The sequence below is a fragment of the Salvia splendens genome, chromosome 5 (genome assembly GCF_004379255.2).
Source record: "Salvia splendens isolate huo1 chromosome 5, SspV2, whole genome shotgun sequence".
NCBI classification, from domain to species: Eukaryota; Viridiplantae; Streptophyta; class Magnoliopsida; order Lamiales; family Lamiaceae; genus Salvia; species Salvia splendens.
The window spans coordinates 10108892-10127470 of record NC_056036.1 but is presented as its reverse complement, the minus strand read 5'-3'; the positions used below and the strand labels follow the sequence as shown (position 1 = coordinate 10127470).

The window sequence follows — 18579 nt, the reverse complement described above, 5'->3', positions numbered from 1 at the left end:
CATGACAATAAAATCAAATTTTCTAAATTCACGCACGCATTTCCAACATAAACAAGAATATGAATAAATCATTTAAGAAATTCTTATGTCATACGTTTGACTCGACTAAAACATTTTACTAGTATAATATGCAAATACTTTCGAGTCTACTTTTTTGTTGGGTATAAATACGACTGGCTGTACTTGTAATGTACCAGAAAATAATACATAAATAATGGATGGACATTATGAAAATGTCACAAGACAACAAAAATGGTGGGGAGAGATCCATGGTGGTGTGGGGCCGTGCTTATTTTGGATGAAAGATTTTTATTTATATTAATTAATGTGGGCTCAATTACATAGACCGCAAACAACTTGGATGTATCTAAATATTACTGCAATAATGTAATCGCTAAAGTTGTCAAATTTGATTAAATCATTTGATTAAAGCAGATAGCATGCCATGACAGAAAATTTATAAAAGGGATTAATCATTAAGGGGAAATTTTCAAAGCTTGGAAATTTTGATCATTATTGTCACACCGATAGCTAGCTAGCCACGAGACGAGGGGCCCATATAAATTTTAATAATTTGAGCAGCTTAATTATTGTGTATGAGTAGTGCCTCAATATGTATTATGGATCTTAACTGTGGCAGCTAATATAAAAAAATAGAAATAATTTGTTACTCCTATAAGTTATTTAAAAGCCAACACTATCTTAGAAACAGACCATACTTTTCATACCGAAGAATAGTATCCTTGATTACTTTCTAAATAAAGACTTAATATATTTTCGCGATACGAAACAGTCTGCACTGCATTGGGAATCTAAAATCTTATGTGAAATTAGTACTATTCAACTACAGATAATGACATTTTAAATAAAAAAATTGGCTTAAATTCACGTAAATCTTTGATTGGCAAAAAAAATTGGCTTAAACAGATAATGTTTGAAAACGAAAGAAAACTATAGAGCAAATATTCAGTCAATTTCAAGTAATCATAGTCAAGAGAAAACAAAGAGATTAAATAATAATCTGTACCCTATTCTTGACAAAACAACATATTGTAACACACCAAGCTACTTATTTCTTATTTCAGAATTTATAAAAATCTAAGAAAATGTTCAAAGTTGATAGACAATTCATAAACTTGCCTGTCAAACTTGGCAAACGGTAAAATCAAGTAGTTGGTGTAACATTCTATACCCTAACCTTGCAATGCAAGGATGAAAAAAGAGAACAAAAATGCCTTTAGCTACAACAAAAGCTTTGGTTAACTTGGATGCATGCACCTTCTCACTTCACTTGCGTTTTGCTGAACTGGTCTGCAGCCATAGACAACGATTGAATTGAAATGGGATACGAACGACCCATCTGCACATTCCGCCAAGATGTTCGATCAGGTTATGTAAAATAGATCAAAATTAGAATGAGCAATTAGGTTATTTTGGTTCAGTAGTTTTTCTTGGCAGAACTCAGCAAAGGAACCGAATACTATTTTAAGCTTTGGCATGCCCCTTGGGGCCATGTTGGTAGTCTCGTGTTTCAGAAACTCCATCCAAACACAAGAATTTGAAGTAAAGCTTTTCACACTATGATTTTTTAGATTTTGTGATAAGTACAATTTTAGTTATTATTAAATTTTTATAGCAAGCAGATAAGAATGTGGGCTTACGGTGCTGGCAATGTGGAAGGTGTCTACATACCCAGCGAATTTGGAGCCTGCAAAGACAATGACACAAAACTTGATTAAGTATGAAGAATAATATGCCCTCTTAACGCGTACCAATAGCATTCTTTCAAATCTAAAGCTGAACAGCAGAACTGCTAAAGATTCACTGCATAAATGGACTTCTAAGTTTTAATCACAGTAAGGCTACTAGCAACAAGGCCATTGTCTATCAGATAAGGAGTATAATTCAAATTTTAATTCTTGGAACTGGCCTTTCCCCAAGTATAAGTATGACGTATCTTTACTCATAGCATGCAGGTACAGAAGCCAAGGTCTTACTTGCTGAGTACAAGCCTGTCTATTGCATTCTGGTTTCAGACCACTAAGCTCGAGTCGAGTGTGATGTAATATGAGTAGAAGTTTATCTGATGTCGAGGTTTTCAGGTATCATAAAATACATGCTCCTTATTATGACATATATGCAACCTAAATCAGTTATCTCTAGGTTCTTAAAGGAGCTTATTTTCAGTCTCACTCAAGAAACAATTATATTCAGTGTAATATGAAACCATTTCCACGTGAACTTGGTCACTGCATTAAAAGTGCAAGGACAACTTATTAGAAAAAATATTTTTACACACCTTTTGAACAATATAAGTTACTGGAGATTTATCAGTTTTCAGTCATATGTATACGGACATCTTCGATTTAAATTAAAGCCCAAAACTTCCTCAATTATATCATGACAAAAATAGCCACAAATGAAATACCAAATGCTCATGAAGTCAAACTCACTCTTTTTTAAACCCGCAGGCTTTGCGAGCAAAAGAGCATGTACAAAAGCTCCAATGTTTTCTTTCAAACTGTTTTCTGGGAATTTAACCTGAAAATGAAGTTTATAAGCAACAACAAGAATTAGAGATATCATATGGAGAAATGTGTTGAAAAAGAATATAGTTGTAAGAGTAAAAGTGACGGAAAAATAACTATACCTTCCCCAGGGGCACATGTACTATTGCAGTTTTGTCTTTCTCGAAAGGAACACTCTCCTTTGCCTCTTTGACAGCCCGAGATATGTCATTGGTTAGAGTACCTTTCTGCACTTAAGATCATTGTGAGACATGATAGATTACCAGCTACACGTAGAACGACAAGATGCACATTGAACTTACCTTGGTATCTGGCATTAATTTCTTCAGATATTTTGCTATCTACATTTGTATGAAAATAAGTTCAGAATTTAGATAATAGTAGGTGCTAACAAAACATGTTTTATAAATATATCTATACCTTTTTCAAATGCTTGATCATGGGTGGAGTAGCAATACACTTGTCGAAATCCATTTTTGTTTTTCCTGCATGAACCAAAACATCAATTGTAACCTACTTTTGAAATAAAAACATCATTTCATAATAGTAACAACACTAAATCATCAAAAAAAATTGACTGATTACAGGAAAGTTCAATGGACCAAAACATCAATTTTCTTAATAATGTTAGATCTCATTGTACACATCTTTATCATCAAAATTTTTTTTTTTTTTGAGGGGGGGAGATCTGCATCATATTTGGACTAAGAGCAGAGATACAGCCCATAAAATCTGCGTCAAGTGCTGACTGGTTGCATGCTTATTGCATATGTTCAAGATAAGTACTCAGAAAGAACTTATAATCACCAGCAACAATGCTCTCCACCAGCTCTGGGCCACCGACAACATCAGCTCCAGCCTCTCGGGCTTCATCTGCAGATGCTCCTTCCGCAAATACAGCCACCCTATATGTCTGATGAGGATCAAATTCATTAGACACAAGAACTATAGAAGCAAGAACATGACAAATGAACATAGAATATGTTGTACCTTGCCAGCACCGTGTGGAAGGCGCACTGAACCATCCAGCTTCTGCAATTTACAATAGGAGTTTAAAGATCATGTTCTATTACATATAGAACTAGAAATGACTACTAAACCATGTTTTTTGTGACAACATACAATAGGGGATTTTCAGATAACATCATAACAATAGTTACAATAGCAAGATTCTGTTTTACATATACATCATTAATAGCAAAATAATATGTTTTTAAGTTTATCAAATAACTTTCCCCTTTGCACTTTGAAAAGTACCAAGCCTAAAAGATTATGTTGAACATCATGCATCTTGAACATTATATTGAATGTGCCACTATCCTTGGAACTAGTAAATACAGTAAAAGAGTGACTCACGTACCAAATCGGTTCGAACCAAGTCGCGGGTCATTCTTACATGTGCTTCTAAAGTTTCTTCAAAAGTTTTTCTAGCATTCGCCTGTATCATTGTTAAAACGTACCACATGAAATCAGAATTAGCACTAATAGATTGAAAGGAAAGAAAAGAGGGAAAAAAAATTTAAGCATTGTATATAATGCCTAAACATTTTAATAAGAATATTTGCACGAATACTAAATATGAAAAGGATTTATTAGACTGACAGTTATAATACGAAAAATCTGGAATAAGAAACTTATTTCACATACTCAAACATTGGAGAAATGAATTTATCAGATACAAGGTCTAACCAGATTGGCAAAATTAATTTGGACCGGAGTAACTTATTATAAAATTTTGTTAATTGAAGGAAACTCGCGAGACTTATTTTAACCAGAGAACAGTTATGTAGTTACTTACACTACATCAACCCTCGAAATCATTGATCTCGGACAATGTGGCCATGATGAAAAAGATATAACCTCCATAAGAGCATCCGCAGCGGTGACACCACGACGTCCGTCCGTGCCAGTGGCGCGGCACACCGCTGCTCGCCGCTGCGCTCTTGCCGCTGGCGCGGCGCTGCTCGATGCCACTGGCACGGACGGACGTCGTGGTGTCACCGTTGCGGATGCTCTTATGGAGGTTATATCTTTTTCATCATGGCCACATTGTCCGAGATCAATGATTTCGAGGGTTGATGTAGTGTAAGTAACCGTGCCGGCGAGCAGCACACGTGTCAACGCCTGATTGGCCAACGGCAAATCCGTTGGAATTTTCTTTTTTTAAATCGGATTTTAATTAAAATATCCGATTAAAAATAAAAAAATATATTTTCCCACTTCCCAAAAAATTATATCCGTTTTCTCTCCACTTTTAATTTATTTTTCAATTTATTTCACCAAAAATTCACATTTTCATCTATAAATACCACCACTTCGACAAAAAAAAATTCACACCACACTACACAATTCTCATCCAAAAGTTTCAGGGGTATTACCTCCAGGAAGAGCGGTCGGCAGGGAGCGGCAGAAGCGAGGTCGACATCATCAGTGCCGCGTTGGCGACCTACCAATCCCAACACTACAAACAGTTCAAGCACCTCAATGTTTGGCAGGAGGTGCGTGTGCATCCGAAGTATAGGGGAGGCGTATCATCCTCCTCTAGCTCCTCCAGCAAACGGTCGAGGTCGGCATCCCTATCTGACGCCGGCTCCGATGAGGTGTCCACCCAGCTCGCCGGAGCTAACTTGGATAGCCCTGACGCCGGCCCGAGTAGTTCCCAACGCCGGCCGCAAGGAAGGAAGAAGTCGACGGCCAACCGGCGTCGCACCGCGACTCCATCCGCCCCCGATCTCGCTCCCTTTGTGCCACCTCAACCCCCACCAACTCATTGTGGGGGGTTTTGGCCCAACTCAATTTGGCCGATAGGTCAACTATGACCCCCGAGCAACTTCGATCGCATGTGGCAATGATACGGGGTCTCCAAAGAACATTGGGGTAGAGCCGGATGAATAGTCTTCCTCGGGGTATTTTTAGCCTTTAATTATGTAATTTTTATTTTTTAGGAATTTAATTATGTAATTTTTATTTTTTAGGAGTTTAATTATGTAATTTTTAATTTTTAAAATTTTAATTATGTAATTTTTATTTTTTTTATAATTTGTAATAGTATTCCGGGTAATTTTAATGTATTTTAATATTGTGGAAATGTTTTTATTTAAATTGAATAATAGAATGGTGGGACCCTTGAGCTTGTCCTTGCGGAAGAGCACGGATGTGGGTGTTGTGCTCTTGCCTAAGGACAAGGAGTAAAAGTGGTCCGGGCCCACATCCGTGCTCGTTGGAAAGAGCACGGATGGGGATGCTCTAACTTCATATTACAAAATAATTTAGCTAACTTAGGGTGTCCACTATAAGGCGGACAAGCCCAATAGCCCCGCCCTAGTTTTTGTCCATAGCCCCAATTTTGTTGTCCATAGCCCCAAAATTCTATTTCCGCCACTATAGTGGACAACTCCAATAGCACCCAAATTTTATAATCAATTTCCATTTTTAAATATTTTTTAGTTTCAATCAAGTGTAATTTAAATAATCGCAGTGTAAATAACTAGAATACGAGGTAATTAGGGCCGAATATTCGGGTGATTCGTCGTCTCCTCGGTGCATTTTTTAGAGAGTGGTTGTGTAGATAGTGAGTGGATGGATTTTGTGAAAATGGTGAAAAATAGGTGGTGGGAAGTGGTATTTATAGAGGAAAAAAGAAAAAAAAAATTTAGTTCACGCCGCATGCGCCGCGGCGGAACTTCTCATCACTATAATCGCCGCGCCTATAGGCGCGGCTATAGCCTCCCCCGCCGTGTCCTCGCCCCGCACCCGGCGATTCCTCGTCCGCCGCCCCTCCCCCCAGCCGCCGCATCCACCCCCCGCGGTGGACACCCTTCCCACTATAAGCCGCCCCGCTTCCGCCCCAAACGCGGCTATAGCCGCGTCCTCATTATAGTGGACGCTCTTACAGATTTAGGATCAAAGGTCTTCTCAATGTGGAAACAACCCAATGAAAAGAAAACGGTATACTTAGCTCTAAATATCAGCTTCTTGTCAACTATAGAGCATGAACACGAAACTCAAACTGATTCTTCATGGCTACATTCTACTGACATGAACTATGAAAGCACAAAACATTATTTGACAATAACATTATACACTAGGAGCTCCAAACCAAATAATTCATCTAACAAATTAAGGGCATCAAATATCTCCAACTATAACATGATCAATTTTTTTCCCATTTTTTCCTCATAGAGGCAATAGATCACGTTCTTCTTTAACAAAACACTATCAAATTCATAACTTTGTCAAATGATGAAACGCCACAGGTTGAAACATCAATTGAAGTGGCTCGACAAATCAATAGCACGCAAACAAACCACAAAAAGCCGTAAAAACCGACCTTTACAAGGCGAATAGCCTCCTTGACATCATAGACCGTCTTGGCCTTCTCCTCAGTTTTCTTATCAGCATTCTCCGCCCTAATCAACTGTGGAAAGGGCAAGTTGACCTCCTCCCTCACCTCCATTCCACCATACCTCAAACCTCCCCTCCTCCTAAACTCATCAATCCTCCTCCTCTCGATCTCCATCTCCTCAAACCTACCCCCCTTCTCCTCCTCCCCCACATTTTCCCGATCCTCAGGCAGCGGGGCAACCCGGGCAGCGTAGGAGACAGGGGAAATCGTCGGCCCATCCTTCATATACCGCATTTCATCCCGGCTCCACGACCGCCTCTCCGCATTCGGCATTTCCCTCTCTTGCTGGCCTTCTGAGTGACGGAGTGGCCTTCCTGGTATGTATTCCGGCTGAGCTTCCTCCGGTGGCGGAGCTTGGGGTTTGGCGGGATAGGATACGGGTTGAATAGGAACTGGATTTCGGAAGTTTGCGTTAGGTTGGGAGCTAGGTTGTGGTTCAGGGGGAGGGGTCGGCTGGGGCTCGGAGGCGAAATGGCGGCGGAGGAGAGTCGCGATGTGGCAAGGCGGCGGCGGATTTTGGAGGCGGCAGCCGCGGGAGAGTAGGGGTTTAAAGGCCGCCATTTTGGGGGGTGAAGAGGTGTTTTCTTTGGGAGTGCAGTCGCAGAGAAAAGGCCGAAGGGAATGGGGTACATATTCCACTTATATTAAGGGATATCTAATTTAATTTAATCTAATCCCTCCCCAAAAAATACACACTCGTTTGTGTTAGCCACGAACCTCGTTTACCACCGCACAAAGCATAGTTTCAAAATTTGTTGAAGTGAAAAACGTAATTAAGGTGCGGCCTGCATGAATAAAAAACAGGAACACACAAAATCAACAGCACAATCCCTTTTTTATTCATCAACAACGGATTATCAAATGAGCAAATTCTTCATCTTCACACTTCTTCTCTGCTTCTTAACCGATCCGATTTTCTCAATCGTCCAGCTCAGTTCCATCTCCACTTCCTTCCCGGACACTCCCGCCAGATTCAGTAGCTACTCTCGATTCTCTAATTTCTTGGTTGCTATCGATTTTTTCATCCTTTTCCAATTCGAATCTGTGACTGCAGCTGCAGGTCTGAACGGCAGCGCAATCTGCGGCGGTTTGTGGGTGGCTGAGCCGCTCGACGCCTGCTCGCCGCTGCTCGATGAAGTCGAAGACGGCCGTGATGAGAATGCGAATATTGTTCTGATAGTGAGGGGAAATTGCGCGTTTGACGAGAAGATCAGAAATGCGCAGAAAGCACGGGTTCCCGGGAATGCTAGGCAGCATAGATTGTATGCATTGGGAATGGAAGAACTGTCCCGCTGCCTGGAAGGGGTTTTACACGACCGGCTACAAGGGAAAAAATCCCACGATGATCCTCGAGGCCGTGGCTGATTACCGGTTGTGGATTTGGCATGCGTATTTTGGGATAGCCGGTTCGAACAACGACCTAAACGTCCTCAACTCGTCGCCCCTTTTCAACGAGCAGTGCCAGGGCGTCGGTCCGGCCATCAGTTTTGTCGCCAACGGCAACCAGCATGATATGGGCTACTACTTGGCGGATGGGATATACCCTAGGTGGCCCGTCTTTGTGAAGACGATCCGGTGCGCATCAGAGCCGAAGAAGGCCTACTTTGCGACGCGGCAGGAGTCGGCGCGAAAGGACGTGGAGCGCGCATTTGGTGTGCTTCAAGCTCGATGGGCTGCAGTTAAGGGACCAACGCGTTTGTGGCATGTCGACTGCATTGCTGATATAATGTATGCCTGTATTATCATGCACAACATGATCGTCGAAGATGAAGGTGTACAACTGACTGATTGGGCCACCGACGATAATGAAGCAGGTCCAAGCCACGGCGTCATCACCGCCAACGTACGAGGTGGGGTACCGCACGATGAAGAAGCCCTCCTCCAAGCACATGCCGACATGCGTCAGACGGAGGCTCATATTCGACTGCAAAATGATTTAGTTGAAGAGTTGTGGGCGCTGAGGACTGCAAGGCGGTAGTTTTTATGCAAATTTATGTAATTTTTTAAATGTAATATTTTTAATTATTGTACTTTTTTTTATATTAATGTAATAAAAAAATTTTAATATTATTATTCGAATTTTCCGTATTTGTCTCGTAATTTAAATTCCGTATGTTGATACAAGTGTAAATTAAATTATATAATTGTTATTAGTGATGTGGATAGGTAGTGTGAAGGCTATTTGATGGCTATTTGATGTCCAGTTGATGTGGCAAGCTGATGTGGCAGGAGAATTGTAGTGCTGATGATGTGGCAGTGTGAAGGCTATTTGACGGCTATTTGACGTCCGTCAGCATTGGAGATGCTCTAAGCTCAACCACAACCTCATCTCAAGTCAGTTATTATTATTTTGAGAATTTTCACGCTGAAGAAGTTAAACTCTTATGAAATTGGAATTCCGTTACTTGTTGAAGTTATTGTAGGAATTGATTTTTATTTATAAGTTATAACAGCCTACACTGCCAAACACTTAAACAAGACGGTTATTCAATATAGGGTAATCAATAGATTACTAAGTGGATTAGAACTTTGGGATATTTTAAAGCCCTTGAGAGTTTCTACAATTTGAGCTAACTTGCTTTATCCATATCCTATTGAAAAAGGTGGGATGGAAAAATCCCGGTGATCAAGATAAAAATACTGAATCATGTATATTATCACCCTTTAAGAGTACAGGGCTCCATACTATTGATAAATTATCATTGAGCGATGTTAAATAAAAAAATCCTCTTCAATAAAAAGTGGCCATCTCTACGCACCAGGTTAAACAGGCTTGTTAGTTGTTAGCTCTTCTTGTTTGTGGATAAAAAGCATTCAGCATTGTTATTTAGCTTCATAAAATAAGTATAATATTTAAAACTTTCACTTGATTTTAGGTGTAGTTTGTCCTTTCGTATGGTTAAAGCAATGTTATTTTGATAAGTATGGATAAAACTAAGTGTTGTTCGATGAAGGTTCCGTTGGCCTCTGATGTACACAATGTAGTCGACATCGCAGTTACCTTTCACATAGCAAGCTAGCAATTTAATACTTTGCTGATAGTGATAAGATATTCTAAAGTTTAAACTGTAAGGTTTAGAGAAAATATCCTGTTGCTCCTAAATATTATCTTGCCATGACTTTATCGTGGTTTGTGCATGCAATAGTCGTAAGTTGAATGATTTTATCTATTCTGTCAGTCCGATGTTTCTTTGCGATTTATTCCGCTGGTGGTTGTCTTTTCTTTTCCTACTGACCCTGCTTTGCAAGGGCAAATGCATCTTTCTCCATTTCAGGCTCACTCTAGTTTTGTTCCTCTTGGTGAAACAGTGATGGGAAACCATGAAGGACTGTGGATATATGCTGTATTTGTGTCGAACACAGCAGGGGAGACCCTCAGAGAGAATGCTCGAGGAGTGGGAGGCAAATGCTGCATCATCTCACTTGTTGATGAAACTGCCTGGACGGTGCTGGTTATATCATTTATTTCACTCCTTGCTGTAATATGTCTCCTGGTTTCAATTTGCTTCACGGTCAATCAGTGGAGGAATCATCAAGAGACGAGGGCTACTGCTGTTGATGATAATGTAGTGGATACGCTCCCTAGAATAACATTCGGCTCCGTGAATCTGTCCGCTCCCATAGGAGAGACATGTACAATCTGTCTCGAGGACTACAAACATGGGGAAAGCCTGAAAATTCTTCCTTGCCGGCATGGTAAGTTCTTGCTTATGTCTTATATATACGTTTACAATGTCCTAAGTTGGATAGTATCTTCAAAATTTTAAAATATCTAGTTATAAGCGACTATATCATACAAAATCTAATTGTTGCAGCCAAAGAACTCTATCCGTTGCAAAATCATTTAACTGCTCTTGTATTTGCTGCTCATATCATACATGCTAAAGGTCGTAGTAGTTGGAAAAGGAGAAAAAAAAAAAGGAAACTCAACTTTGTTCTAAAAAAAATGTCTCATTTTTGGGAGACATTATCTTCATTGCCTTTCTCCTACCTTGGTTCACGCTTCTTATGGCTGTGTTAATGGTTTTAAGTTATATTTGCAGGTTTCCACTTGAGCTGTGTAGATTCATGGCTGACGAAGTGTGCTGCATTCTGTCCAGTCTGTAAGCATGATGTAAGAACTAGAATGACTTCATCAATCAAGTGAGCAACCTACCGTACCGTACCTTATACGCGGTCTGCTCCCTATCGTTCTTGGCATGCCAACGATGGTCTTGAAAGTGAACGGAGGGCGTACCGGTTTCTCCTCTAGTCAAGATCATCATGAGAAAACTTGATATACTAAAAGATTGATGTAAGCTGAGCAGGGGAACTGTTTAGATAGAACAACTGCATAAAGGAGCAAATGCCTATTGCTGCGAGCGGTGGGAATGTGTTTTGGAAACAAGTAAGCAACAATGGATGCTTTGCTTTTCTTTTTTCTTTCTGACTGTATATGATGGGATGTTCAAGACAGTATAAATATTTGTTGTATAAAGTAGTCATTTTTTCGTAATTTCGTATTTTAGTCTAAAATTTATGCTTCTTTGTTCATTCAAATTAGAAAAGATACAGTATATCATCACAATATTTGATATGGTTTTAATAACACTAAACACAACACGATGACACGAATTCAACTAGGGCAATACAAATGGGAAAAAGCTTTCATCATTTATTTTGCAAATAACCTCGAGTTTCTTTGTACACATATTATATATACCAGTATAATCAACACAAAAATATGTTTTATTTGGACTGCATTTACATGACAGAAAATGGGAGATTAAAGCTACATTTTTAACAGTAGAGAACATAAGTATACAGTGTCGTGCCCTTGTCGTGTTGACATCTACACGGCTACCAGAAGGGCGTTTCTCAAGCTTCCGGTATAGTTGTCAACGATTCCTGAAACAACAGATACAAACGTAAACACACAAATGCAGTTCTCGAAAAAAATTTCAGATCATGTAAAACAACAACCGAAACCAACCTCGGAGTAATGCATGTGACGACGCTGCACCTTCGTCGTCTTGACAATAGTTTCCCACTTCATATCATTTGCAGGTGCCTTGAAACAGTTGTTCTCTGCTGCACCACAATACGGGCGCAGAGGCGAGTTCTTCGTGTTCATGGAAGGCAATGTCCGCCACAGCCAGGAATCAGAAGGAGATTTAGGCAGAGGAGGTGGAGCAGGAAGTCCGGTGTGATTCTGTTGAGAGTCATACAAAGTCACTGCTAGGTGATCTTTATTTGTCGAATCCATGCTAAAATCTCGATTTTCTCCAAAATCTAGAGGCTTCTCCCTTCCTTGATTTGCAGTAGACTTAGCGTTTGGTAGGAACTGTGCATCTTCATCCACAGTATGCAACTTCTTCAAATCTTCGTGAGGCAAATCTTCTTCTAACAAGTTGGGAGAAAACAGCCTCAAATTTGGTGATTCCACCTTATGTACTGTATCTACATAGACGGTTTTCTCTGCAACAGGATCTATTGAACTCGCCTGATCTGAGCTTCCACGATCGTGCAAAAACTCCTCAAAGGTTTTCAAACCCTTTTTATGTGTAGCTCCTTCGTGAAACGAACGAGCTTCTTTCCATTCATGTGATGGCATAGGTGCATCACTGTATGCTGAAGTAACCTTATCCTCATGTTCAGCTTTGTTTACCTCATTTTCCATCTCAGAGTAAGAACCAGACGACGAAGATCTAGGACGTCCTCTATTAGCAGGGGATGCTGGCACTCGTGTCCTCACGCTCATTGCAGGAACGGGGCTTAAGCGACCAAGTGAACTCTTCAAGCAAAAACGGGGCAGCAAACCACACACTGAAGGCATATTCGTTTGCTGATCATACTCATCATCACTATCTTCTTCTTCCTCATTCTCATGGTAATGTGAATACTTCTTCGCAAAACTAGGCCCGTAGCGAAGTGAAGGCTTACTAGATTGGTTTGCTGTTTTCTTTGGCTGCGGATGCTGCTGCTGCTGTACTTGCACGGCTTGCTTCTTGGGCGCATGAGGGGTCTCCGAAGCCATCGCTTTCGCTGCAGGTAGGAACCTATCCATCATGAACTCGCGATCTTGTGGATCAGTCGAGAATCGTTCAGAAGGTTTCACATCTAGATCTTCTCCTCCGCTTAAGCCGCTCATGCTACAATTCAAGAAAGAGTATTCTGTCCGCGAGAGTGTGTCCCGTGCATCAACATAGGCTTCGTTGTTATCCTCAGAGTCAGAACCCTCCTCCTCCTTTGCTGTATCTTTGCTGCTCTCGACGTTCTTCACATTTTCATCACAAGACCGAGAGTCAGAAGAAATGGGAACATCTTGTTTCTTCTCTTCACTAGTACACGGTGCATCAACAGCTTGGCTCTTGATACCAGTAGTTCTCCGAGAAACAACATGAGAATTGTGCTGTCTAGCCTTCGGGTGTCTCCCAGGAGGAAGCATTGGGGCGATGGGAGGCTTTCCAGAACATCTAGTTTCTGATTTCGTCTCCTCCTTAGGTTGTCCAGGGGAATGCTCCCATAGAAATGGCACGGCTCCAGGATTCGTAATAGGACCAGATTTCAGCTCTGATCTGTAAGTAGGAAGCTGAGGCCTAACTTGATAGGAATAGCTGTCGATTCTCCTAGTTTCGCGTTTCTGAGAGATCAAAGTTGGTGGTGGGTGTCGCCTCACGGATAACAATGGTTGGTCGAAATTCAGCTGCGCATCCTCCATCAGATTCTTCAGCAGCATCAACTCCTACTATCTGCATCAGAGATCTCATTCGCATCAGAATCAACAGCAGCAGAGTTCAAGAAACTATACTCCTACCCTCCATTCCATGCTAAAAGTTTACAACAAAAACGCGCATAGCAAGCCAAAGAACATAAAAGTTGCCACCATTACAAACTTTTCATCTTAACAGCTCTGATGAAATTTCCCACATAAGTCCCATATTCCCTCCACCACTCACCAACCCTCAATCAAATGAAGACTCCACACCGGCACTCTAAACATGCATTAAGCTACATTTTCCATACGAGAAGGTGCCACAGTTCTACATATTCGAGAGTGTAAGACGCTCCGTGTTCAACATTGGAAATAAACAAACACTAACCATGAATGGATTATCCAATGTGCGATGTAACAGTACATATGAATCACAATAGTGGCTCATAAGCATTATAAATATCAAACTTGCAAGTGGCATATCTACTTGAAGCTTATCTCACATATTCCACAGCAAAATTACTTTAGTTCTATGAGATGAAATTGAAAACAATTTGTGAGCAATACAAACAACCAAACTGATTTGCCTCTTTCTAAAAGGTGATTCAAGATATCTAGAAAACCACATTCCAATTGCAGCGGCAACATCATTTTGGTAGAAACTTCTGATTGTATGTTCATATTGAAATTGATGGATTAAAGCAGCTGCCTCTTCTTGTTTTTTTTCTCTTTTTAACTATACTGATAATTTTGAAGAAAAACAAAAAAATTGATCAAACAAGTATTAACAATACGATGCAGTCTACATCTCTGACTTTTCCAATTCGACTATAATACTTACAATTCCTTCAACACAGTCAGTGGAATCATGCGGTAAACAGAAACTCAAACGCAATTTTGAATCTTCCAAAGCTTAAGTGGAAATACTGACAAATTATGAATTTTAACAAGAAAGATAAACACATCAAAAAAACGTTAAAAATCATAACTTGATCAAAATCAGCTAATGAAGCAACAGGAAGAGCCAAAAGAAAAGGAAAATCATAAGATTTTGGAGAAAAATCACACCTTTTTTTCCGAAGAAAGTTGAAAATTCTTGATTCTAGACTGTTTTTCTAGGCTGAATTCTTGATGCAATACACTAGAGTCCGTTTTGGTATATATTTATTGATGAAAGCTGCAAAACACCGGCAGCAATAACTTCAGACACAGATATGTGAGAGGGAGAGTAGAGGCGAGGAGAGGCGAGGAGAGAGGGAAGAGATAGTAAACCAGTAAATGCAATATAATAATGGTTGTATGGTAAATAAAATTAAGAATGTAAAAGTTAGTTATATAATGCATAAAATTAAAAAAAAATTACTCAACTATGATAATTGATGGACTTTGCCTTTGGTGTACTGTGTTTTGGATCATGTGATTACAATTATGAGTTTGGGGAGACTGAATGTCATACCATCCATCACTGAGTTATTCATTCGAGTTTATATTCTTGGAAATTGAGTCACATTTGAATATTTTATGACAACTTGCATATAGTCAAATATTATTCACAATTATGGAATAAAGTGTGACGCTGCCTTACCAGTGCATGAGAATAAGATAAGCGCGTAATATGTGTATCTATTGACCGGCTGTGGCAAAATATGACCAATTTAAATTTCATCCATATTTTAAAAATTATAAAAAAAATGGCAGCAATTCAGTATTAAAATGATGAAAAATAACACAATTCCATTGATAATCCTAACAAAATCCTAGTTGCACATTCTTGGATTAGTTCTTTGGCATTGATTTGTTTTCCTTCTTCTACCAATTATTGTAATCAGTGCTAGGAAGACTCTTGATTGTCTTAGCTAACTAACACCAGTGGTGTAGCCATGGTGGAAAAGATGAGAAAAAATTCCCTGAAATACCAAGTTGACAATTCTATTTGGTATGTCCTATCAATAAAATTGTGACAAATGAAAGTATATATCTTCCTAATTCCAACTAGATATATAAACTATGGAAACAATCCAAATATAACCACACACAATTAAATTATATGCGAAGTTTATGTACATTCCATGTATAATAAAAAGATATTTAATATTCATATATTTAATTTGTATCATCTTTTACAATTATTGTCTATCATCACGTAAATATAGAAAAATAATTAATCATTTCAAGATTTTAGGAATTTATTATTTCCTCAGATATATATAAATATATAGACAAAAATAATCAAGATAAATAAAAGTGTGACTATAACTTCAGTTTTGTTAGCAAAAACTATAAATTAAAATAACAATATGAATATTATATATGTACAAAATAAACTAACTATATTAATAATTATATATGTAGCTCTTATATATTTTATCATTAAATTGAAATTGTATGAATTATACATTATATTTTATTATAAAAAGAGTTACTATCAATAAGATTATCCAAAAATTACTATTATATTAATCATTTTCAATATAGCATGAAAAACTTCATAAACAAAAATATGACAGATAATTGTTGAATGATAAAGCATTAAATTAAAAAAAAATTAAACTAAAACTACCAGTATAATAAAAGTGATTGTGATCTCCAATTATATATTAGTATATACGGAGACATTATATCAACTAGGGAGCATAATTGTCATTTTCGCGCGATGTCAACTACATAGACATTATGTCAACTACGATGTCAACAACAAGCGTTAGGTCATCTGCAACGATGTCTCTTATCCGTCCCTTAACCGTCTCTTAAATTACTATTCATGGGCCTCACTGTACTTTTTTACTGCATCTCTTAACTAAGGGACGGAACCTGCAACCCTCCATCTCTTATCTGTCCCTTAACCGTCTCTTAAATTACTATTCATTCAATTTCATTTTTTATTTTTATTTCCAACAAATTCAATTAATAAAAACACATTTCATTAAATAAAATAAAAATACAACTTAAAATCCTAAAAAAATACATAATTAAATTCGTGGCAAAATAAATAAAAAAAGATATAATTTAAAATATTAGAAATTAAAATGCAAATTATTGACCATAAAAATTCCACGGACGGAAGAAAATATTAGTCAAACCAAATTTATAATAGATGCGTATGAGAAAAAGCAAACGTCATCGATCACAGGTTGCCAAAGTTTGCCCAAATGTGCTCAATTAGATCATCTTGGAGTTGGGCGTGGGCGGTAGAGTCACATGTCCTTGCCCGAATAGACAACTGTTCTTGTATAGATGGATGCACTCCACTTCGAGGCTGACTACTTGCGGTTGAGCTTCCAGGGGCTTCAGAGTCGAACCAATATCCCGCCTCGGGTCCTTCGTCTTGGACAATCATGTGTGCAAGATTATGCACGTATACATGATGTCGACCATGCTCTCCATGAACCACGTACGAGCTGGGGCTTTGATAATGTTGAAGTGCGCTTGGAGAACCCCGAACGCCCGCTCCATATCCTTCCGAGCAGCCTCCTGCTTCTGCACAAAAAGAGTCTGCTTTGCGTTCACAGGCCTGGTGCACGTCTTCACGAAGGTTGGCCACTTCGGGTAGATGTCGTCGGCAAGATAGTACCCATTTTATAGCGCCGGTTGTTATCGGTGAAGTTGATGGCCTACGCTTTACCATCCAAAACTTCGGCGAAGAAGTCGAATTCTTCCATTGCCAGTGCATGCAATCGACGCTGTCAAGAATCCCGATGAATCCGTGCACTTCTTCGTGAAGGCGGAGCAGAAACTGGTAATCTGTCGTGCTTGGCTTCCGGAGAAATTCGTCGGTGAAGGCTGTCCAGACGCCTTTACAGAATTGGATCAAAAACATTCTCCTAGTGCTTTCTCCAATGTGGAGGTATTCAGCGAACACATCCGCCGTTTGTCCAGTTGCAAGCTGACGGATTGCTGCAGTACATTTCTGCAGCGTTGTGTGGCTGGGACGGCCGACGGCGTCAAACCTTTCTTGGAAGAACTCTTCCCGAGCCGCCAATGTAATTGCGATGTGGAGAAATAGCGGTCGCCGCATGCAGAAATGGCGACGGAAGTAGGTATCTCCCCATACCTGGTTATCGCAGAAGTAGTCGCGTACTAACCTTGCGGCGACTTCCTCCCAGTTACGATGGATGTAAGTCCGAGAGCGTCTTTGGGGCGGTGTGGCTTCCTCTACCTCCCGGCATCGATCTTCTTCAAGTAATTCTTCCATTATTCGACGCAATTGCTCAAATGGATCCATTAGATCGATTAACTTTGAGAGAAGAATAAAAGAGATGCTTTGAGATGAAAATTGGAGTGGAAAGAGAGATGATTTGAGAGGATTAGATGTGAGTTTGTGTGTGAAATGAGGATGAAATAGGAGTATTTATAGAGTACAAAAAAGGGAAAACGGTTGAAAACGGTAATATTACCGTTTTCGAATTAAATTTTTTTTATTAAATTCAATTTTTTTATAAAAAAATGATTTATTGCTTCAGCGTGATGAAACCCACTCGCGGGCCGGCGAGTGGGCGTCACGCATTGCCCCCGAGCGCGCCACATCTCCCAAGCGCGTGGCGAGACAGCTCGCGCGCTGTCTCGGTGGGATGGTGACGGGACGGGACGCTGCAACGCGTCCCGCGCCCGTCTCGTCACGGAGGGACGGGACTCGAGCCACCCACGTAACGCGTTGCGGGTGACCTTATTTATGTCAACTATTATGTCAACAACAATATTTTACAAATAATTAATGTCAACAACAAATATATTCATGTCAACGACCTATATTATTTATGTCAACAACAACGTTTTATATATAATATATGTAGATATATGTAGTTGACATTATATGTATGTAATTGACATGAATTATATATGTAATTGACATGGATTGTACACATAGCTGACATTATATATGTATAGTTGACATGAATTGTATATGTAGTTGACATTATATGCGTGTAGTTGACATGGATTGTACACATAGTTGA

General features: G+C 39.4%; 3 protein-coding genes and 1 long non-coding RNA gene across 5 annotated transcripts; 2 read left to right on the top strand and 2 right to left on the bottom strand.

The window, feature by feature from the left end:
• Positions 1-1048: 1048 nt before the first annotated feature.
• LOC121804564 (50S ribosomal protein L1-like) lies at positions 1049-7640 on the bottom strand. Its single transcript, XM_042204167.1, has 10 exons — positions 6859-7640; positions 3889-3966; positions 3519-3560; positions 3336-3441; positions 2949-3013; positions 2831-2869; positions 2651-2755; positions 2454-2541; positions 1662-1708; positions 1049-1360 (listed from the first exon to the last, which is right to left on the bottom strand). The coding sequence occupies exons 1-10, from the start codon at positions 7492-7494 to the stop codon at positions 1283-1285; spliced, it is 1284 nt and encodes a 427-aa protein (XP_042060101.1). The 5' UTR covers positions 7495-7640; the 3' UTR covers positions 1049-1282.
• LOC121804565 lies at positions 1367-3337 on the top strand. Its single transcript, XR_006051175.1, has 3 exons — positions 1367-1563; positions 1637-2102; positions 3207-3337. It is a non-coding gene; the product is annotated as an uncharacterized LOC121804565 (long non-coding RNA).
• An 82-nt stretch (positions 7641-7722) lies between the features above and the next one.
• On the top strand, positions 7723-11422 carry LOC121803770 (receptor homology region, transmembrane domain- and RING domain-containing protein 1-like). Its single transcript, XM_042203379.1, has 3 exons — positions 7723-8283; positions 10113-10629; positions 10977-11422. The coding sequence occupies exons 1-3, from the start codon at positions 7723-7725 to the stop codon at positions 11078-11080; spliced, it is 1182 nt and encodes a 393-aa protein (XP_042059313.1). The 3' UTR covers positions 11081-11422.
• Positions 11423-11567: 145 nt separating this feature from the next.
• Positions 11568-15110, bottom strand: LOC121804562. 2 transcript variants are annotated; one of them, XM_042204166.1, is made up of 4 exons: positions 14996-15110; positions 14696-14804; positions 11906-13664; positions 11568-11820 (listed from the first exon to the last, which is right to left on the bottom strand). In XM_042204166.1, exons 3-4 carry the CDS (start codon positions 13649-13651, stop codon positions 11791-11793), a joined length of 1776 nt encoding a protein of 591 aa, XP_042060100.1. In that variant the 5' UTR covers positions 13652-13664; positions 14696-14804; positions 14996-15110; the 3' UTR covers positions 11568-11790. The 2 variants fall into 2 exon arrangements, with proteins under 2 accessions (XP_042060100.1, XP_042060099.1); XM_042204165.1 differs by lacking the exon at positions 14996-15110 and having other exon boundaries at positions 14696-14928.
• Positions 15111-18579: the final 3469 nt, after the last annotated feature.

Coding starts and splice junctions, on each gene's coding strand:
- LOC121803770 (XM_042203379.1), top strand. CDS start 7,723: ATGAATAAAAAACAGGAACACACAAAATCAACAGCACAATCCCTTTTT. Junction 8,284..10,112: donor AAAAATCCCACGATGATCCT/CGAGGCCGTGGC, acceptor CTATTCTGTCAG/TCCGATGTTTCTTTGCGATT. Junction 10,630..10,976: donor AATTCTTCCTTGCCGGCATG/GTAAGTTCTTGC, acceptor TTATATTTGCAG/GTTTCCACTTGAGCTGTGTA.
- LOC121804564 (XM_042204167.1), bottom strand. CDS start 7,494: ATGGCGGCCTTTAAACCCCTACTCTCCCGCGGCTGCCGCCTCCAAAAT. Junction 3,561..3,888: donor ACTTGGTTCGAACCGATTTG/GTACGTGAGTCA, acceptor TGTAAATTGCAG/AAGCTGGATGGTTCAGTGCG. Junction 1,361..1,661: donor CCTTCCACATTGCCAGCACC/GTAAGCCCACAT, acceptor CGGAATGTGCAG/ATGGGTCGTTCGTATCCCAT.
- LOC121804562 (XM_042204166.1), bottom strand. CDS start 13,651: ATGCTGCTGAAGAATCTGATGGAGGATGCGCAGCTGAATTTCGACCAA. Junction 11,821..11,905: donor GTCACATGCATTACTCCGAG/GTTGGTTTCGGT, acceptor CTGTTGTTTCAG/GAATCGTTGACAACTATACC.